General features: G+C 40.2%; 1 protein-coding gene across 2 annotated transcripts in view; it reads left to right on the top strand.

Annotated features, from left to right (window-relative positions):
• The window catches only part of LOC144516748 (retinoic acid receptor gamma-A-like), a 37,171-nt gene extending 14,403 nt beyond the window's left edge, over positions 1 to 22,768 (top strand). The window contains exons 1-8 of one of the 2 annotated variants that reach the window (XM_078248325.1): positions 5,923 to 6,403; positions 16,100 to 16,248; positions 16,747 to 16,888; positions 17,008 to 17,171; positions 17,320 to 17,496; positions 17,714 to 17,918; positions 18,053 to 18,211; positions 19,352 to 22,768. In XM_078248325.1, coding sequence (XP_078104451.1) covers positions 6,259 to 6,403; positions 16,100 to 16,248; positions 16,747 to 16,888; positions 17,008 to 17,171; positions 17,320 to 17,496; positions 17,714 to 17,918; positions 18,053 to 18,211; positions 19,352 to 19,683 — 1,473 coding nt within the window. In that variant the 5' untranslated portion in view covers positions 5,923 to 6,258 and the 3' untranslated portion in view covers positions 19,684 to 22,768. Of the gene's footprint in view, positions 1 to 5,922; positions 6,404 to 16,099; positions 16,249 to 16,746; positions 16,889 to 17,007; positions 17,172 to 17,319; positions 17,497 to 17,713; positions 17,919 to 18,052; positions 18,212 to 19,351 lie in introns of those variants that run through there. The other variant, XM_078248324.1, reaches the window with a different exon arrangement.
• Positions 22,769 to 22,837: the final 69 nt, after the last annotated feature.

Raw genomic sequence — 22,837 nt, 5'->3', positions numbered from 1 at the left:
CTGTAGTTACTTTTTTTGGCCACCAGCCACTGTGGCAGGTAGAATTTAAAATCCACTAGCCAAACATACTTTTTACCAGACAATTTCTTTTGCCTCATAAAAGTAAAATACAGGAAATGCACAAGCATTGTTCTTGAATTTGTTGAGAATACACATTTAAGTGCTGTCAAATTATTAACAAAATCAATATAATTAATGACTCTTAAATATGTATTTTTAATCAGCCACTCACAAACCTTGCCGTTGTCGTTGTTTGTTGGTTGCTTGTTTAGCCGGACTCTTCACCCTAGTAATGTGCCGCCACTGAGTACCCAGGGCCCTCATGTGAGGAGGGCCCAAAAAGATGCTAGAATGGATAGCTGTGGATGCGGGGAAGGGCCCATAGAAAATGCCTTTCTACAGGGCCCAGAATTTTGTGCTACGCCCCTGGAAAGGTGAAAGAACAACAGTTGAGAAAAACAACTAATGAATCACTCAATTCTTATTGGCTACAAGCATCAGGTAGATTGACAGTTTGACCCGCCAATGGCAAAATTCACCCACATTTGGGGCGTGGCCGGGTGTTAATTTCAGGCCCTATTTACAGGGATCAGAAAAAGGGTGTATTCTGCTCAAGTCATACTTTATTTTCAACAAGGGTAAACCTTGTATACAATACAATATTTTTGTTGATGTAAATATGTTTGGCTTGTTTTTGTCTCTACTCTCCTACTGGAAATATTTAACATCAATATTGCAAAGAGAAGGGTAACAAGTGTAACATTTTCTGATGAAGTTATTAAAATATCCTCTTTTGATAGTAAAAAATGTCCTCCTTTACATACATTTCTTTCTTCAATTTCCTCTTTTAGTTTGCCTTGTATATCAAGATGTTCTTGACTTCTTATGCAGTGCAACTTTTGCAATTTCAGAATAAATAGATACAGGTGCAGCTTTAAACTATTAGTGAGTTTATATGAATGCTATCCTCAGGTTAAAGGAATACTTCACCCTCCAAATGACCTTTTGTGAATTACTCCCCGAGTATCTAAATCTTTGTTATTGTCGCATGACTGAACGGAGAATCAAAAAACAGTCTTACTGAATTGACACACAGTCAACATTCTCCAACAGGTGAATTCAATGCACTCGGTGAGTAATTTATATACAAATGGTCATTTTGAGGGTGAAGTATTCTTTTAATGTAGTTCTCTACATTTGACTGTCTGTTGAAGTCATGTCCCAAATTAGGTGGATTAGCTTGTATACATATTAATCCCGTTGATCAATATTCTAGACTGTGCAGTGTCCAAATCAAACACTTTACACAGTATCTCTCATTCTGTAAGATTGACATCTGCTGTAGAAGTACCTGCTGAACACTGAACACTGTCAATCATTGTGTGTACACAGATAATGTGTTCAGTGAGCTGCTGATATCTGTTTGGGTTCTGGCCCTACAACCAGGCTTATAGCGCTCACAATGTCATTACATCTTTGACATGTTGCCTCTGGGACTTTTATACATATACAGACAGAGAAAGAAAGATATGAGCGGATGCATTATGTCAGTCAGGATTGATGCCAATATGGGCTCAGCAGAATATCTAAATTAGTCACAGTTATCTGTGATTTACACAATCTGACCTGTGACGATTTCCTGCATGTCTTCTCCCTCTCTCTCCCCTTTCTCACCTAGCTGTCCTGTCAAAAAAATGAAAGGCGGAAAAGCCCAAAAAAATCATCTTTAAAAAAAGACATGTAAATGAACCAGGCTTATATAAATAAAGATGAAAAAATGTCATTTCAACGTTATTAATATAGATTAAAGGTGCAGTAACTAAGTTTGAAGCCAAGTTAATTGACCTATGAGGCACATTTATAACACTATATCTAGGTTTGTTGCCCAACAAAACCAGTGATTCAACAATTTCTCTTCCAGATAATGAGATTCCTCACTTTAGCATGTTCATCCTTTATCCCCAAAATCAAATCATTGTCATTTTTACAGAACATTTGGATTTTCTTACCAGGAGTGTGCATTATTTTAGTGAAGAAATGTTATTAAAGGAAAAGGGTCCAAATTCATGTGGACGTCAGCCTTTCAAGCTAAAACCTTGAAACAGCGTTACTACTCCAAAGGCAGGACCTTCACTGTTGTGACACATCATTCATCTTTGCTCTTGTCTCGGTTTTCAAAACTCAAGCCTCTTTCAAACATGCACTGCAGACCTGAAAGTGTCCGAATCATTTGGATCGGACATTAAACAGACTTTATTGTGCCAGCTTCCTAGTACAACATCTGTGTGAATAGAGCCGGTGATTGTCCGAAAAATGTACAGCGAGCAAGTGGGCATGTTGATGACGTTTCAATCTTGCAGCTGGAACGAAACCGGAAGAAAACAAACATCCAAGGGTGAAGAAAGGATCATTTACACAACGAAAATGTCTAACTGGATCAGACAAATTCAAGGAATCCAGCAAGAGATTTATTTAAGTTGTTCAAATTATGAACCTGCTACGTGAACGCAGTGTTATCCACATCATGTTCTGCCTCCTGCATGCTCTTCTCAGGTGCCACCCCTTTGCCTAAACCAAACGGAGTATTCACATTAAGTGTGACAATATCCTGTTGTGTGCTATATGTGTGAAACAACTTCAGACAATGGTCCGCAAATTATTTCTTCTGACATTGTCATATGAGAAAACAGCTTCAATAACCTAGTAGTACTCCTCTCATCCGGTGGGCACGCCAGTTGCAAGAGTTCATCACTGAGTAACGAACAAGGAAATATAATAAATAATAAAAATCCCGGATGCCATGTCTAGAGCTCCTGTTGATCCCACCAACCATCAGTTTCTCACTTGTGCCTCAGTCCAACCTGCTAAAAGAGAAAAAGTTCAAAGACCTCCACATATTGGATGAAACCATCCAGATATCTCAGGAGGATCCTGAAATTCTGGAACTGTATGCGACCCTACTACGTAATCTCTGATCCTTGGTGGTTTCCGTTTTGAATGGAGTTGACGGGGGGGTTAAACTGCCTTGACTATAACGCACAGTACCATGGTTTCACCTGAGGACGGACTGAACCTTTTGACTGCGACTGCTGGCAGGGATTGGCTCGCACTCTTGAATCTTGATCATAATGTGAGAAAGGAGTTGACACATTAATCCATCAGCTAGATTTTAAGAAATAATTGTATTAACTCTGTAGACATCGCTTATGTAAATTGATAGTTTGTCATGGCGGTTGGCCAAAAAGGGTTTTCAGAACTGATTATTTTAAATGAAGAAGATAAACCATACAAATACCAAAGTCCATTCTTTACCATTAAGTGAAGCTACAATAAATTACGTATCTCTCATTAGTTCAAAGTGAACAAAACTATACAAAATTACTATAGATGTTGAAGTGGGATTTGCCAAATAATTCAAACCAGGTCCTAATCAGTGTGAATGGAAGACTGGACTTTGTTCCCTAATGAGATGAAACTCAAAACATCCCTGGACTTGAAATTAGCGGATATCCACATTAAAAGCTCCCGGCTGTGTGTTCAATCATACAGTAAGTTATCTCCTCTTTTCCTAATAGCAGTGGGGACTGGGAATTAGTACAAGAGCACACAAGGAACTATTTTTTTGTTAAAGCTTTTCTGCCCAGTTCTTTGTGGAATTGGTGTAAATACATGATACCATCTACGGATTTTAAGTAAATATTTCTCAAGATGTTTTTTGGAACAATGTATTTTAGTCTTTTTTTTCATGACATCAGGATGAAAATTTTGTCTACATGGAAATAGTTGTTTAGTTATGAAAAGGAAGAAATCTCACTGAAGTGATCATTAGGAAAATAAGTATTTTTCCACAATGAACACAATGTCCTTTTGTAATTTTTGTACTAGTCACATCTTGTTCTTTGTAATGTTTTGAGTGTGTGTGTGTGTGTGTGTGTGTGTGTGTGTGTGTGTGTGTGTGAGTGATATTAGTAACTTGAACCTAAAGGCACAGAGCGAGGCTTGTGTGTTTTTCTTTGTGTCTTTCATCACAGGCACTCTGTTTGAGCACATACACACACAACTCACATTTCCACTGACACTCTGTAGGCTGCACATTCCAACACCCATGAATATCACAAACCAGCACTCTCGCGCTCCTTGCCTCACATTTGTGACTATATTTGTGCGCTTGCTGATGACCGCAGTGAGACTTTGTGCAAATATCTGCGGCCGAGCCGGAGGAGCTGCTGGTGGAGACAGAGAGAGAGAAAGAGAGGCCATTGTTCAGCTCTGTGTGTTTGTGTCAGATATTACGACAGGATGAATAGTGGAAAGAACCTGATTGTGATTCGCTGTAATGTGACTCACTCGTCTTACAAATTGTGTGTATGTGTGTGAGAAAGGCAGAGAACTGCAATTTACCCAACTAAAGTAGTGGGAGTTTATGTTTTGTTAAAAGTGAAAGAAAGTGAGACTTTCTTCTTCACATTCGCCCTGCATTTGTGTCTCTTTCCTCAAAGCAGCAACAGGGGGCAGGGTGCTGTGATGTGGGGAGGGTAATTGTCTCAAGGTGTGGAGAGAGCTCAGCAGGCTGATACTGCTGCTCTGCTCCCTGCAGTGTGTCATTGTAGTGTGTGTGTGTGTGTGTGTGTGTGTGTGTGTGTGTGTGTGTGTGTGTGTGTGTGTGTGTGTGTGTGCCGCCCAGCAATGGTGGTGAAAGACAGGTAAAAACTCCACTCACAGACAAAGAAGGTGGGGGGAGGCAGTACTCACAAAATGAATAAAAAAAAGTTAAGGAAAAAAACTGAAATAATGTTAATGAAAATATTTTAAAGAAATGGATTCAGGGAGTTGGGAGAATTATTAACAAGCAACAGGAGGAAAACAAAAACATAGAGAATTGTAAAACACAAGAGTAGTATGAAGCATACGAAGCCACAGGCAAGACAATTTGGGAAGTCAGTGTGTGTGTGTGTGTGTGTGTGTGTGTGTGTGTGTGTGTGTGTATGAAGCAGGGTGTTAGAGCCCCAGTGGGGGTTTCTTCCAGAGTTCATCCCTCTTGAACGAGGGAAGGAAGGGGAGGAGGAGAGGGAGGAGGCTGAGGCTGTCTCTCGTATACAAACTATCCAGACTCCGGGCCAGTGTGGTTTGCCTGCAGCGGAGTCCCACTTCAGTGTGACTGAACTATCCAATAAGCTCCAGGAGGGAAGATAACTGAATCCATTTTGAACCGAATTGAATTAGATATCCGCACATGCCAAGACCAAATGGAAAGAGAAGCTTTAAGAGATAAATAAAACTGCAATGGAGAGACATGGAGATGGATGACTATTGAGAAAGAAAAAGAAGGAATGATGTGGGGGTAAAAATGCAACACAATACTCTAGTAATATGCTTTTAATTTGGTGGGAAATTGCAGGAACTGAGTGTGTGTAAGCAGGTGTGTTCCTGTGGTCACTTTAATCCTACTGCACTGTACAGAAACTACAGGAGAGCATCCATTTACAGTGAAAGCTGTAAAAATTATCAAATGACACTCTCACTAAATTGCCTCTCTCTCTGCACTTTTCGTACTTGCTCCGAGCAAACTATGTGAGGTGGGACTTTTTTGCTAAAAGTGGTAGAGCTGTATTGTTTGAAAGAGAGGCAACGCTCCCTGATGTGCTGAAACAAAAAGGGAATTAATTCAGAAAAAGAAAGAAAGAAGAAAGAGTCGAGGGAGGGTGGAGGGGAGGTGAGGAGTGTTTGTTTTCATTTGCAGAATATGAATTATGCAGAGGCAAGTTGGAAAACTTAAAGGAGAAAAAGGGGTAGGAGAGAAACTTGGGTGTATGGCCAATCAGAAAGCACATACACACCCCCTCGGGCACTGCGTCCCTCCCTCTTCTTCTTCCCTGACCCCACCTCCTTTTTCTGTGCTGAGAGAGCATGCGGAGACTCGGGTGAGTCTGTGGTGGAGAGGCCCAGAGAGCCAGCGAGAGAGGAGCCGAGATCACTTAAAGCAGTGAAGTCAAAGCAGGCAGGCCAGCAAGTCATCTGGGAACAGAGAGTGTAAAAGAAGTTTGGGTTGTAGAGCAGAAATAAGAGGACTTGGTTTGGAAGAGACAGGACAGGCAGTCAGGGGGCAACAAGAGACAGACATACAGAAAGACAGGGAACACCTGGACCAAGCAGGGCATTAAGTTGCTTTCAATCACAGGAACCTTTTTCTCAGCTTTGCAGTCTCTTAGCTTGGCTGCAGAACAAAATACTATAGTTGTGTTTGCTGTGATTTTGAGCATGTTTGACTGTATGGAGGCTCTGGGGCTGGCCCCGCGGCCCCTCTTTGATGTGTCCGGACAAGGCTCCTGCATGCTCGGAAAGGCCACCCCTTACTTCTCTGGCCTGGACCCCTTTGCTTGGGCCGGGACCGGCAGCATTCAGTGTGAGTACTCCATCCAGTCTATCAGACTGGAACAGAGCAGCTGTGTGTGTGTATGTGAGTGTGTGTGTGTGTATGTGTGTGTATGTGTGTGTGTGTGTGTGTGTGTGTGTGTGTGTGTGTGTGTGTGTGTGTGTGTTATCAGAGTCCCGGTTTTGTTATCCTAGAGCTCTCTCTCCACAGGAAGAGTCAGATTCCTTTCGATTCTCTGTACCCATTCTCACCCTGCTTTTTGTTTGTTTATGTGCTTAGTGTGCTTTGTTAGAGTGAGTGAATTGGGGAGTGCATATTTATACATCATCTTGTTTGTTTTCTTTATGAATGACTTCACATGATTGACAGTTCATTTAAACAATTTGGGACCTGACCCGGGGACGTGTCCAGAAAACAACGTCCAAAAAGAAACAGCACTGACAGATTGAAGGCAAATGAGCCTTGAAATCACATGGTTGTGATTTGGCCAATAGAACCACATTTAGTTAGAAACAGATTACAAAAGAATGTAGTTATGAATGGGATGATTCTAATTTCACGATACGAGCAATTTTATAGATAGTTTAGATTTGTGTTTCCGCTTATGCAATTGGAAGATAATTAGAGGAAAAGATGACTCTTAAGAATAAGAAGTCAGATGTTAAAATATGACTCAATTGACATATAAGCTGTTTCCTAACACAGGGCTAGACATTCTTTTGACAACTCCTCAAAAGAGAGGCGACAAGGCATAGATTGCATTAGGTATTAAGATACAGTGTTAAACACCCCCACACAGGAGCAGTCACACAGCCAAACACTGCAAAGATAAATGAGAAAAATACACTATCTGGCAAAATAAATAAATAAGCAGACCTATTGTTATTGCCATGGACTTTACTTTCAGACTTTTTGATTACACTTGGCTTTGTGGCTTGGAAAATCAAACATTGACACTATCTATCAATAGAAACTGACTTGCTGAAGTCTATTCATATGTGTCACCAAGCTGAGCGAAACAATTTTTATGTTCACAATATCTTCTGCCCTGTGGGAAGTCCCCACTGAGCACCTTGAGTCTATTTATCTTCAGTAATTATTTAGATACCAGGGCATCAAGCACTGTCAGGTCCTCAGTGCTCACTAATGATGACGGATGAGCAGTCAGGATGACAAACACCACAGCAGGGCCTGTTTCAACTCGCTAAGGATCTTCTCCAGATGCCAGCCTGACAGACAAATGTCCACAAATGTTCATTAATCAGTTTTTCTTTATATAAAAATCGGTTTAGTTTCTTTAGTGTAGGTTTCTGCATGTATACTGTCTAACCACAGAGCTTATTTTTTTTTTTTTATTTTTTTTTGGGGGGGGGGGGGGAGGATTCAGCCCCTTTCTATTTCTAGGAAACCTGTTAACATTAATGGACAGTAGCATGCAAAGAGGTGTTACTGACCTCTGGCATTCATACCTTTATTTCTTTATCACGTCAGCATAGATTTGACCTCAATCTCTCTCAAACATGAGGCTGGGCTGCTGGACTGTTGATAGATAGAGCTGAAACGATTGGTGGATTAATTGATTAGTCAATCAACCGAATAATAGCAACTATTTTGAAACGATTAATCATAATTTTTCAAACAAAAACTCAAAATCTCCGGCTGCAGCTTCTCAACTGTGATGATTTGCTACTTTTCTCTGTTTTATATCATTGACAATTAAACATTGAAAATGAATATTTTTTTAGACTGTTGGTCAAACAACACAAGATGTTTGAAGCTAACACGGCAGACACTGGAAAATAGCAACAAGCATTTTCCAATACATATATTTTTTTAATCTGACAGACCAATTGATCAATCGATGAATTTATCAATCAAATAATTGGGAGTTTAATAATTGCGGCCCTAATTATAACGTTGATACAGCTGAATACTTTTTTGGTTCACCACACTTTTTTACTTTTTTATTTTAAATGGAGATCGTATAACTCATTTATTCTAAGATTTCACATTTAGAAAATGTGAAATCAACAAAATAATTTCAGTCAGACTAAAAAACTGTAAAGATATAACAATATTATGGTTAACCTCTTGAGTCTCTTGAGTCCATTTGCCTCTGTAATATTTCAAGCAAATAAAACCTACTAGTACTTTCTTTAATTTCCACTGACCCTTTGCTATATACCCTTTGATAACTTTGCTAATATCAACATTTAGACTTTTTTCATTATTAAAGAAGGCCCACATTGTACATCACCAGCACTCATGCACTGTTGGACACTATGACTCTAATTCCTGAGAGCATTTTGGCCTCTGTGTCTTTTTGACACAAGTTTTCTCTGTGTGTGTGTGTGTGTGTGTGTGTGTGTGTGTGTGTGTGTGTGTGTGTGTCAACTTTTCCTGTGTTTTTTTTATATGAGGCAGTTCAGCACCTCTCTGCCTTCCTTTGTTTCAATGTCAGGAGGCATTAAAGGCAGCAGGGACATGCCAAAGTCTGTCCGCTCTCTCTATCACTGCTTCTTGCAGTGGTGGGGGGTTCTCCTCTATGTGACATTTGTTTTTTTCCTCTTTTGAAGATCCCCCCCCCCTTTCTACACTTGATATTCCTCTTCCAATAGTGTGTATCAGTGTGTTTGTGTGTGTGTGTGTGTGTGTGTGTGTGTGTGTGTGTGTGTGTGCGCGCGCGCGCGTGCGTGTGTGTCTGTGTGTGTTCCTCCCAGCAATAATGTGGGTGTATTCTTTGCTCACACTTGGCTCGGTTTACACGCCTTGTGTTGTGTAACCAAGATCTTTTAATGATTCAATTACGATTACAAAGAGTTAATTAAGAGATTAGGCAGTGTGGGGCATGGGCAGTTAAAAGAGATGAGGGCTGAAAGAAGAGTAGAGGGATGAAGTTGGATTTGGGATTAAACTCCCCTCAGTAACTCTTTGTATTTTGGTGTTTTAGGCCTTGAGGGGAAACGCTCTCCACTTCATTCAGTGATAATCTCCTTTTTCCCTGGCACCTTATTCTCTTTAAATTGGTTCTTCAAAGCTTGTTTAACAATGCTTCTAGACCATCATATCATCACATAGGAGGAGAGCGGCTAACTATGATACAATGGAGATGCTGTTACAGTAGCTGAAAAAGCTAAAAAAAATTATAGTTTTAGGGGTTGTCTACATGTTTTATTTCTTGGACTAGAAAGGGTTTAGATGATTTTGTTGGCTGAAAATGCAATAGTATCACTATGAGGTAATTTGTGTCACTGGGTCATGAAATAAAAATCAGTCAGTGTGTGATATGCTCAAAGAAAGCCAACATTCTTGTAGCTGTAAGACTAGACAATAACAAAGGATCCTAAACCTATAACTTTTCATTTTTCACACTAAACCTTTATATGTTGTTACCAGTTTCTGAAAATGTATTTTGCATCAAACACATTGCTTTTACACAGACTTAAAATTTAAGACTTTAAATATAACAATGGTACATCTTGAAAAACAGAAAAGGGCAGTAACACGGATTACAACCCTAACCAGGTTATTTTACTTAAAAACACTGGATTAACAGATTTAGATAAATTGTCAAGATTTGAAATTACATATTTGGAATGTGTGTTTACACATTAGTGTGATTTAGGGTGTGCCAGAGAAGTCACAGAGTGAACAAAGGCCAAAGCAAAGTAGATTTTCAATACACAAACAGTGGAGTGGCTAGGTGGTCAGGGAAAAAAAGGTTTCAAGTTACAAGCTACCCTGCAAGTAATTTGCATGTAAGTGCTGTGTGAATTCATCCACACAGAGAAAACACATACAGTCTAATTTTCTTTCTTTCTTTCTTTCTTTTGTGGCATAAGACTTTTCCCATCAACAGCCACACATCTCTCTCTCTGGTCATAAACAAAATTAACAAACGAGTCATGTCAGATTATTTAGTTACTGTGAATCAGCAAATACTTAATCACATTATTACTCTAATTTGATTATTTACCGTAATCAGGTTACAGTTTGTGTTACAACATAAGGCATTTACCTTTGACTCTGAACGCCTTCAGACTCATCTGTTGGGAAAGCACATACAACAGATACTGAAGGTTATGGATAGTTGATGAGTAGATCTGATCTAAACCCTTGCATGATAATAACAATGTTTAGAATAGCATAATTTGCAATTGCAGTACTCTTATACAGTAAATGCTACAGGAACAATCACAGGCTGCTCATTGGTGTCATCAGTGAGTTGTGTTCCACCTTGTCTCTGATAGTGGCATCAAAGCTTCCAGCCATGTCTTCACTTTGGCCTAATGACTCTGAATTATTAGTCCAACCAAAATGCTTTTAAACAATTTCAAATCCACATCCCTGATTTGTAGCAGAAGATGTGTTTGAGAAACCATGTTGGCTCCCAGTGTCGTATTCAGGGTGCCCAGTATGGAGGTGGGAGACTCTGTAATATCAAATAAGGGCAAAAATAGAGAGCTGGGTTTATTGGGTGTTATAAAAAAGAAAGGATGTATTGTATGTATGATGATGAATGGGAGGGACAAACCCAGATTTAACAACCTGTCCCATAAACGCACCCCCGACCCCACACACAAAAAACAAAGCTTAACTCTGTCACCATGAAAAAAACAAAATATTACATGAATGTTGTTTTCCAGGTTTTGTCCTAAACCTCGCCTTGAATTATACAATGTCAAGCTCAAGTGAATGTGAATTGTGACTTCCTGAAGATTTGTTTTATACTCTTTAGGCCCAAATGTCTACCTCTGAAACTGTTTAGGAGTCTGCAGGTTTCAGGAGATTGCCCAGAATTTCTGTTTTTGTAAGTGAGCTTGTGCGAATGTGTGTCTTTGTGCTCCGTTGTTTGTGTGTGTGTGTGTGTGTGTGTGTGTGTGTGTGTGTGTGTGTGTGTGTGTGTGTGTGTGTGTGTGTGTGTGTGTGTGTGTGTGTGTGTCTGCCTCCTTTTTAAGTTGTTGGTGCTGTGGTTTTTATGGAGCCATCTCCTGGACATTAGCCTGGTTTTCACAGCCTTTCCTTCAAAAGGCGCTGCTTATGACAGGAAGGACTCCTCCTTCTGCCAGGACAGGAAGGCAGGAGAGGACAGAGGGGGGAAGAGGGTTATTAGTGAGGGTTGAGCTAAGGGGGGGGGGGGGCAGGGGAGGGAACACTGATATTGAACTTAGAACAGCTGATGAAAGGGATTGTCACTCAGATCTCCCCAATCTCCTCCCTGCTGTTGTGGTAATTACTAGCTCAGCATATTTGAGGTTGTGGCTCTCCCCCACTCTTTATCGGTTCATGCATTACAACAAAGTACAATTCACACATGCATTTAATAATGACAAGTATAGACCATGTCGTGTAATCAGAATTTAATTTACAAGTTGCATTAACTCTGCCGTTTGAAATCGACCTCACACTGTTTCTGTAAGTGTTGTCGCACTCAAAGTCACACTGAAAACCCTTACACACACAGTCCAACTGCCCTGTGGTCCCATGCAGCAGCCCACACACACACATATTCACATGTGCACACACATTCCACAGTATGCTGCTGAACATTTTGTGAGCCGAGAGGTTATGTAAAAACTGAATTTGCCATCCAAATTCGTCTCTTGAGGACTCAGGGTGAAAGAAATATGAGTGAAAATTGTTCTTTCGCTGATCTTTGAATTTTACTGTGTTTTTACAATGAGCTGCGTCACAAAGGTATTTTTCAAATTTATGGTTTGGCTCAAAAATTAAACAAGTGAAAAATCGTTTTTAATAATGCCTTTAGCATTATCCTCTACTCCTTTGCGGTGCGAGGCTCTTTGGAGCCCCCAGGCCAATGTCTAGTTCTATGAGATGTATGATGTTGGCAGGTTGAGCCAGGCTGCAGGCCCTACAGGCCATATGCCACACTGTGTCGACCACACAGCCACTCCAAGAGGAATGAAAAAACACCTTCAATATCAGTGTAAAACAAACCACATGTTCACTCTGTTCATGTGTTTGTGTACTGCAGAATTCAAACAACTGCAGCTGGATGACACGTGGTGTCAGTCACTGCGTTTTGCTTCTCATGCACTCATTAATACAGAATGATATATCAGTTCTGACATCTGATGGCACAAGTAACATACCATCTCTGTGAGTATAAAATGGTTAACTATGTTGATTTTTAGTATACTAACAGTATACTATTCATTTTTTTTTTTCCTAATTCTATTTAAATTTTTGTATTTTCCTAACACAAGTAAACTACTCAGGTCTGAAATTGTCATTCCTGTACTTTAAGACCTTTAGGCATCAGAGAAGATAAAGAAGTTGTCTGCTTTCAGAGGGGCTTCAGTTGTCTAAACAGGTGTAAACATGTGTGGATCTGACAACAATGGAGAGCAAGAAGGTGGGAAAGACCAAGAAATACGAGTAGATCAAGTTAAGTCCATGTTAAGGAATTGTACGCTGAAAAACACTCTATTCGTCCAATGACAGGTTATATTTATAGTTTGGGTTGCATGTGAAGTTCTGCAAAGGAGATTTATCCAGCTAGCTGATGAGGCTGATTCATATGAGTAATCTTGTCTGTTCTCCGTCCAATAGAGGTGTGCTGATTGATGTTGTGACATGCTAAGGGGTTAGTTGTAGGTTATTTTTTTCAGGCCAAGGCTCTGAGGCTGAGCTCAGTTCAGGGTGTGATGACAGCAGCTTGACAGTTTTTGGCTCCTCTCCTTCTTTCTCCACGCCAGGTAAAGCCCCCCCTCGCTCTCACCGCCTTCAGCACAGTGTCTCTCACCCTGTCTCCCTGCGTCATGTTTCTGGGAGTCACGTCCCTCCTCACCCGCTCTCACCACTCTCAGACAGCGTCAGTCACTACCTCTCTCCTGGCGCCAGATGCAGCTTCTCCGTTTCAATGGGAGCTATTTTTCCACTTGTTCTCTCAGGGCCACTCTTACATTGTCGTCAGTGTTACTATATAAACAGAAAATAGTGATCAAGTTACAGTGCCACTCATTCAGCTCCACCTCCCACACCTGGGCTCCCCACACTGAATACTACTAATACTAATTTGTAGGCGTGTGGAGGGGGGAATCAATACAGCATAGTATCGCGATATTTTCCGTGGCAATACTGTATCGATACACAGACGCCAAGTATCAATCTTTTATTATATATGTGTTGGTCAGTTTGTCTGCTTGACAATCCCATGTTGCAGCAATAACATTGCTCAACAAGTGAGATGAACAAACAGAGAAGTGTATCTTATTAGACAAAACAGATGTTGACAAACTTTTCCTTTTGTGGACACAATTTAAAAATTGGAAAAAATTTGAAGTTGGAAAAAAAGTTGTAAATTGCAATATATCGCAGAATATTGCAATATGTTTAAAAACGCAATAATATTGTATCGTGACATACAGTAAGTATCGTGATGATATCGTATCGTGAAGCCTCTGGTGATTCCCACCCCTACTAATTTGGTCTATTTGGAATAATCAGAAAATCAGAAAATAGTGAAAAGTGCCTGTCACGCTTTCCTGAAGCCCAAGGTGCTGTCTTCATATTGTTAATTTAGTCCGACTAGCAGTCGTTAAAACGAGTTATCATTTAAGTCATTGTTGATTCATTTTTTTGGTTAACAGCTAATTGGTTAATTTGGTTCATTTTTCAGCTCTGATTAACACAATGTTTCAAACCGCATTTATCTCAGATCAAAACTCAAATGTTAACCTTAATTGTGAAATTGTAACAATTGGGAAAAATACATGTAGCATAAAGTATAAATAGTATAAAGCAAAATAAAGACGTAAGCATGACAAAGGGGTTTAGTTTTAACAACATTACAGCCAGCTGAACACAGGCTGCACAGCCAAACTGCCAGTTGTTTGCTCTCATTTGAATGTCGAAATAGAAGGAACTATTTAATGTCATATTGCTGAAACACGTCAATGTTTTTAATTACAATGTGTTAAGAATATTTTAGATAGGATAAATTACATTGTTTTAGCCCACTTTGGGACTTTAATACAACAAATCAATGACGTGTCATCAAAAAATGAATGGCCAATGGTGTGTAGTGATCCTAGTTGGTGTGTTTTTGAGAAACAGTCTGCCCAGAGATTAATATACACACCTCCATTAAAGACTTACACACTTACATACCACTGTGTCACCAGTTGAACTAGATACGGTCAAGTTAAAATATATAATTATCCAGTTAAAAATAAGGTTTTATTTCTCACTTTCTTGAAACATGTAGTTTATATGATTAAAGCTACAGCTGCTAGTACTGCTCAGAAACAGGATGAAGTCAGTCATGATTAATTGAATGTCATATTTGAACACATTTTTGAACTTTAAAGCAAGCTGCTGGTCATGTAGTTAGCAATGGCCTTCTTCAGTCAAGGTCAAAGTTAAATGGTCAGGATTTTATTTAACCTCTCGGCCACTGGGAAGTTTCTGTCCTCGGGCTCACCTCCTTCTTTCCCCTTTCTTTCTCTTTTCATTTCCCCTCTCTGTTTTTAGTTGATTATTCCTTTGTGCTTTTGCCTCTCTGTTTTTTGAAACCTTACCACTCTTGTTAATGACAGGCTGTGGGTTCAGGTTAGGGTTGCTGTGATGGGGTGGGGGCCACATTTGGTTCAGTCCTGTGCTATCCATTGAAGGTGACAGGAGGGGCTGTGACTTTGGGGTTTTTGACCCCAGATTCTTTATTTTTACTAGGAAGGGATCCAAGGATGGAGCTGTTGATGTGAATAGCTGCCCAAGGTGACTGGATCCCAATAAAGAGGCCGTCAGCCTGGCCGGGGGGCCTCCTTCCCATCCCAGACACAACCTTTATAGGGCCGCTTATGAGCCTGGGCAACTATTAAACCCTGTCCAGCCTGCACTGAGGAATTTAGGGCCAGGAAACAAGGGAGTGGGGGTGGGAATGGGCAGAGGGAGGTGAAGTTGGGGTGACTGAAGGTGAAAGTTGAAAGGCATGTTCGAAGGAATCTGGTTGTTCTTTAGTCATCACCTTCAAATGTGTACCAGGAAGGTTTCATTCTTTTTATGTGTTTGGAGTAAGGAACCACAGTCTTAATCAGCTGGACGTACTTTTCTCTGCATCTGCTTTACATTGTTTGTTTTGAATGTTTTCATTAGCAGCAGTTGAATGACTTTGGTCTGTGGCCAGCAAATGGTGTTATACAGTGTGCCATTTTCTTTAGCGAGACAGCGAGAAAGAACAGAGGGAGACAGCCGAGTCTCATAAACATCCCGCCTCTGTTTGCTCACATGGGGCTGGAGGTATATAGGCAGGTCTGGTTGGATAGCCTTTCAAATAAAAATGTGAACTTGTGCATGTGTGGCGCACACACAAACACACACACACACACAGATGGAAAAATTCAGATGTCAGTCAAAAAGTCAACAGAGGTATGCTGCTCCCCCATTCACCAGTAAATGGAGAAGCCAATCAAATCTCAGCTGCCAATCAACATTTTATCAGGAGGGCCATCTGGCCATCAGCTAATTGTGTCTCTTTTAAGTCCCTGTCAATCAGCACAACCCCCCCACCCTCCCTTTTCTCTTAAAAATGTCTGCCTTTGAGCTTGCCTTCTGGCTCCAAGGGGTGGCCTGCATGTGGTTGGGGGTTGTTTGTTGACTATTCTCTCTTAATCAGTTGGCACATTAGCTTTCATCAAATTTCAAAGAATGTATGTAAACAAGATGTTCTGATATAATAACAGTTTCTTTTTTCTCTTTCTGCAGCGGTGGAGACCCAGAGCACCAGCTCAGAGGAGATGGTGCCCAGCTCTCCTTCTCCTCCTCCTCCTCCTCGCATCTACAAGCCATGCTTTGTGTGCCAGGACAAGTCATCTGGTTATCACTATGGAGTAAGCTCCTGTGAGGGCTGCAAGGTGAATGAAGCCAGAGACACATGAAGACTTTACAGGACATGTATGAAGTGAACAGCTGATATCTGCTGAAAAGCCTGATGTTCAACTAGAGCCTGACAGATGTCAGCACTGCATAGCTGTACTGTTTTTGTTCAGCTGCCCTCTAGTGTATCTGTACTAATAATGCACATTATTAATGTAACAGAGCTAAACACTGTGCTCTGACCATGTGACCAGCAAATGGTTATGACATCTAAATTGAATAAAGCTGTTGTTAAAGTGGCGATTTAGAGCTTAAAAATTAATAAATAAATAAATAAGCATTGAACCAAGAATATCTGTAAATAAATTCATGGCAATCAATTTAATATTTGTTGAGATATTTCAGTCTGGACCAAAGCAGTGGGCCACCCAACTGAGAGACTGACATTGCCATCCCTGAGATTTTCTGAGATCTTATTTAGAGCATATTTCCTGTCATAAAGCATTGTACAAGACAGCTTCTTTTATCGGTTTCAGGGTTTCTTTCGGCGCAGCATCCAAAAGAACATGGTGTATACCTGCCACCGAGACAAGAACTGTCAGATCAACAAAGTGACCCGCAACCGATGCCAGTACTGTCGGCTGCAGAAGTGCTTTGAGGTTGGCATGTCCAAAGAAGGTGAAAATAAAATATTGGCCTCAATCATTTTGTTAAAAAATAATACTTTACTATCTATCAAGCTAATGGGAAGAATGGGCTTTTAATGTGTGTCACCTTGTGCCTGTCTTTCCCTGTAGCGGTGCGTAATGACAGGAACAAAAAGAAGAAGGATGTAAAGGAGGAGGTGGTGCTGCCAGAGAACTATGAGCTGAGTGGAGAACTGGAGGAGCTGGTCAACAAAGTCAGCAAAGCTCACAAAGAGACCTTTCCATCTCTGTGCCAACTAGGAAAATACACCACAGTGAGTTTTCTTCACTGCATAATCACACCCAACCCTAAACACTCACACTCCACTCAAGCATTAGCTCACCGCTTTGCCAGAAGGACAAACACTGTATGGATTCTTCACAGCCACACACACAAAAAGTGTCCCTTTTTCTCTCTCTCAGAATTCAAGCGCTGACCACAGAGTACAGCTGGACTTGGGCCTGTGGGATAAGTTCAGTGAGCTGTCCACTAAGTGCATTATAAAGATTGTGGAGTTTGCCAAGCGGCTACCAGGCTTCACTACGCTCACCATCGCTGACCAGATCACCCTCCTCAAATCTGCATGTCTGGACATCCTGGTACCAACAACATGCTCCTATTACTCCACCTTTTTAACCAACTCCCCTTCCACCCCTTCCACCTTCCTTAAGCTTTCATTTGTCACGCTGCCTAACTTGTCGATGATTCTGAACACCTGCCATGAATTGTTTTTTGGACTGACTTTCTTCCTCATTTTACTAACTGCCAATATTTGTTTTTTTCGTCTCTGTCTTGGGATTTTCTTCCCCCTCTTAGATGCTGAGGATATGCACTCGCTACACCCCGGAACAGGACACAATGACCTTTTCAGATGGCCTGACTCTCAACAGGACCCAGATGCATAACGCTGGCTTTGGCCCGCTCACAGACCTGGTGTTTAGCTTTGCTGGTCAGCTGCTGCCTTTGGAGATGGACGACACAGAGACGGGGCTACTCAGTGCCATCTGCCTCATCTGCGGAGGTAAGGTTGTGCCTACTAGCGTGCTATTATTAGCTTACAGCCTTTAAAGATGTTACTTTGTTTCATTGTTTTACAATTCCATCGCCACCATTTCTTAACCTCTTCAAATTGGTCTCTTTCTCTCATTGTTTCAGACCGTATGGATCTGGAGGAGCCACAGAAGGTAGACAAGCTACAGGAGCCGCTGCTAGAGGCTCTGAAGATCTACACCCGCCGCAGACGCCCAAACAAGCCTCACATGTTTCCCCGCATGCTGATGAAAGTCACAGACCTCCGAGGAATCAGCACCAAAGGTCAGCTGAGGTTTTACATACCAATACCACAGATTAGAAGTAGAGCTGGGTAACAAATACATTCCTGTACCTACCAAAATGTGTCCATAGTACTGAGGATCAACAACTGTAAAGTACTGAATATTGGCAGTGAATATCTGCTCAGATTTGTATTTTTGTTTATGTTTTCCCTCGATCAGATTAAAATAAAACATGGTATTTTTAGACAAAGTCCTGGTACGTCTATTTGTGTCAAGACAACATTTAACATTGTTTTAGTACTAGTATCCACACCTAGGTATTGTATTGGCACTAGTGTCAAAATAGTTCAAACAATGCCCAGCCTTATTTAGGAGATGACTATTCAAGAATCTTAGCAAATGAAGAGTTCCATTCTAAAATAGAACATAGTGTTTTTTTTAAAGAGTGGATTTGTGAGAAATTAAAATGTATTTAATATGAATGTATCCTAAGAATCATTCATGCAAAATAGTTTTGTCAGAGAGAATATACCATCGTCTCCGTATAAGAAAAAAAAGAAAGTGAAAACATGGGCATTTTGTGAGAGGCTTCCTCCTGTTACAGCTATTTCATACACATATTTCAACAATACATACCTCTAGATGTTATTTACTGACTGATTATTGTGGATTCTGCACCAAAGAGCAGATCTATTGTATAAAGATAAAAGTGTATCTACTTTATGATTAAGAATGTGTTTAATATGACTGACATATGAGACTTACAGAGAGGGTTCTTGTTCCTTTCCCTCACTGTGGTCAGGCTCAGAGTTCATTTCCTTTCTGTGGAAAGAAAGATGGACACTTATTTTTTTAAGATTATTTTTGGGGCTTTTCCACCTTGTAATTTGACAGGACAGCTAGGTGAGAAAGGTGGGAGACATGCAGGAACTTGTCACAGGTCAGATTTGAACCCTGGATCTCTGCGTCAAGGAATAACCCTCTCAGTATACGTGCGCCTGCTCTACCACTGAGCCAACTCGGCCACAAGATGGACACTATAAAAACTGGCTTGAATGAACTTGGGATATTTAACGAAAAACTGTCCCCAGGATGTCCTTGCAGCTCTGAGTAAAATGAGCAAAACATTGAAATGGCAGTAAATGCTGTCCTGAATAAATATGTTTGTGTGTGCCTTTAGGTGCAGAAAGAGCTGTCACACTAAAGACGGAGATCCCAGGCCCCATGCCTCCACTGATCAGGGAGATGCTGGAGAACCCTGAGGCCTTCGAGGACAGCAGTGACTCAGGGGACAGCACTGCAGCCGCTCCCCCTGCCATTCAAGCCATCAAACAAGAGGAGAAGGCTACGGATGAGTCGACCGTTGAGGAGGGAGAGGAGGAGGAAGAGGAGGAGGAAGAGGACGACTACTGGGATGAGGAGAAGGAGCGAGGGGCAGACAGTGACGGGGAGCCGGCAGGGGAGCCGGCAGCGGGCGTGCAAAAGAAAGGTGTGACTGGGAAAACGCAGTGAGAGAGACACAATGATGCTGCTTCCTCCTTCAGATCACTGAGCCATCGCCCAGCAATATCTCCTCCCAGAAACCTCACAGAATTAGGCTCTTATACAACAATGGTGTTGCATAAAGCACATATTTAAATATACTGTATATGTTGACTGAAATGGAAATGTGTTAAATTCAGTACAGGAAGCAATGAGTGGGAGAACCAAAAGCACTAAATGTCAGTGAAGAGAGCTCCGTGAAAAATCACTGTGCCAAAATGAGACTGTCTAAAAGATATTTCAAAAGTGTTTCGTCTACCAAAAAAGGAACGAGAGGTGGTGGACAGAAGAAAATGCACTCCTCTGCTATCTATAAGGGCTATGCTTTGTATAAAATTGATGGTAAAAAATACATTGCAACAATAGAACTCAATGTGGTGTCCATTTGCCGCAAATGTCTTTTTATTACTATTCAGAGATATGCAACTTATTTTTTTATTGTATGGTTTTTCTAAGCATGTACACATTTCTGTTCTGTCTTTATGCCTGTTTTTGGGACTCTGTATTGGTTTTTCTGTCCTGCTCACATTTGACTGGACATGTATGTTTTTTTAAGCTTGTCTTTAATTTGATGTTTTCTCCGTTATTGGACACAGTGAAAAGCAATAGGAAAGTTAGAAAAGAGAGCAATAGCAAAGAGAGAGCAGGACTCACAATATGACAAGCATGTGGTATGAAAATCTCTGATGGGTAAAACATCTGAAAGAGAATAAGAAGAAGACTGTAATTTCAGCTCTGGTGCTTGTGATACAAATAATGCTAAACAAATTCAGCAGCATTTCTCCACCTCTTGACAAAAATACACACTTACAATTTAATATACATATATATATATATATATATATATATATATATATATATATATATATATATTTAGACTACAAATCTGCAGAGTAGATTTAATGTCATCACACAATCTCAGGTTGATAACATAAGGGGCACATTTCACCTGTCAGTACAGTATTTTAAGAAAACCGTTGGTGTGAATGCTCCGACATAACATGCCCATCTTCAACAACAAAATCTTCTTACACCAGGTAAAAGGGATATTGAAAAATTAAGTTGTTGACTATGCTGTACATGCCCTTGGTACAGTGTACACAGATACACGTAAGCCATAGTAGTTTCATTTTGTAAGAGTGAGCAAAGAATTATCCAAACAGACATAACCCTGAAAAGCAGTTTACTTCACAGAAAACCTCAGGCGTGTATGTGTGTGTGTGCATGAGTGTGTAACTGAGAGAATTTACCAATACACAGAGTGAAGTTGTAGAGATGTGATGTTCCTGTCAATACTAGTAATGTTGAGTCAGCATGTATGCAGAAGCCCAATTATTAAAAAGGCACATTATAAAGGATTTGTAGCAACAAAAAAATGTACCCAAAGACTTCTGTTGGACAATAGGACGTTGATGCCGATGCAAGCTGACCAAGAATCACACGACCAATCAACTGAGGTTGCAACCGTCCGACATAATGAACAACAAAACAAAAGCTTTACATTGGGTGACCTGTCTGCTGAAGCACAGGATAATAGTTTAAAATAAATGTGTGTTCATGTGTGCTCGTATCTAATAAGTGATGCAATACATGGATTTTGTAAAATAAATACTTATACTTAGTTTTTCATTGAGACTATACAGCTTTTTTTACACAAGATGTATAATAATTGTCATTATCTGTGTAATGAAAGACAGTGCGAGTCTTACTGAGCTCCTTAATAGCTGTAAGGGAAAGACTCTCCATCAGCATGTTGTCCTTTGTGGCATGAGACATTGCAGTACGGATGCAACGTATTGTTTTATGGTTTGTTGACATGAGGGATAAAAAGGTGAAGCTAGTGTGATGATATCCTAAAAAACAGGACTGCATGTTTTCGATAAATCATATATGGAGACATTTACTCCCTGAATGAAGCAGAAAACAGATCCTACTTGACCATAGTGGCAACACCAGCAGCTTTGAACCAGTGACCATGTATACGAGTTAGATACGTCTTTAGCACCAGATGTAAAGCCATCAAGTACACTTAAAGTTGATTTAAGTAGTAAATAATCGACACTGATGCCATAATGATGTTTTTAGACTGTTAAATTGTCATTTGTGATATTATAGGATGGAAACATCACAATCATATGACTGAGGTAAAAGAAAAGAGTTATCTCCAGTGTTTTCCTTCACTCTGTTTCTCTTTATCTGTCACACACACACACACACACACACACACACACACACACACACGGGTGAATGTAACTAAATACATGTACTGTACAAATGTAAGGTACTTGTACTTTACTTGAGTCTTTTCTTTTCATGCCACTTTCTACTTCTACTCCACTACATTTCAGAGAGAAATATTCTACTTTTTTCTCCACTACATTAATCTGACAGCTTTAGTTACTAGTTACTTTACAAATGAAGATTCTTTCACACAAAACACATCTAGTTTATAAATACAGTCTTTATAAATGAAACTACCTAACAATATGACAGCCTACAAGCCAAGTACAGCTGAAATGATTAACCAATTAAACACTGGTGCAATAGATAGTCCATGGAAGAGGTCATAAAGGCCTGAGCATGTGAGTTTTAAAAAATAAAATAAAATAAAAAAGACCAAAGATATTACATTTGGACAAAAACAAACCAAACAACATTAATTCATAGAAACTTTATTAAGGTCATTGATGTAAAATATATTCACTTTGTGTTGTGTGATAGAGGTCATTTCATGTTCTCAAATGACTTTTGAAGCTGGAACCATCTGATCTCTGATACATTTTGTTGTTGTTTTTTAACTGTTTAACTTGTTAGTCTTTTTATAAACACAATCTTTATCTTCATGTTCAGGGATTCAGACACCTCATTAGTTTTTTTTCTCTTGCTCTGACACACGCACACGCACACACACACACACACACACACACACACACACACACACACACATGCAACACACACACACATCTGTTCATGTTTTTACATTTAGATTTGTTCTTATTTGTTGCTTGTCATTGTCTTTCTTGTATTTTGATAAAGGGCGCTTTTTGTTCTTAGACCTTTCAGCGTCCAGTTGTCGTCTTCTTTGCCATCACTTTACAAACTTTTACACGGATTAGTATTAGGA

This window comes from Sander vitreus, chromosome 4 (genome assembly GCF_031162955.1).
Source record: "Sander vitreus isolate 19-12246 chromosome 4, sanVit1, whole genome shotgun sequence".
NCBI classification, from domain to species: domain Eukaryota; kingdom Metazoa; phylum Chordata; class Actinopteri; order Perciformes; family Percidae; genus Sander; species Sander vitreus.
The sequence above is the reverse complement of the archived record's forward strand: the minus strand, read 5'-3'. Positions and strand labels throughout refer to the sequence as shown.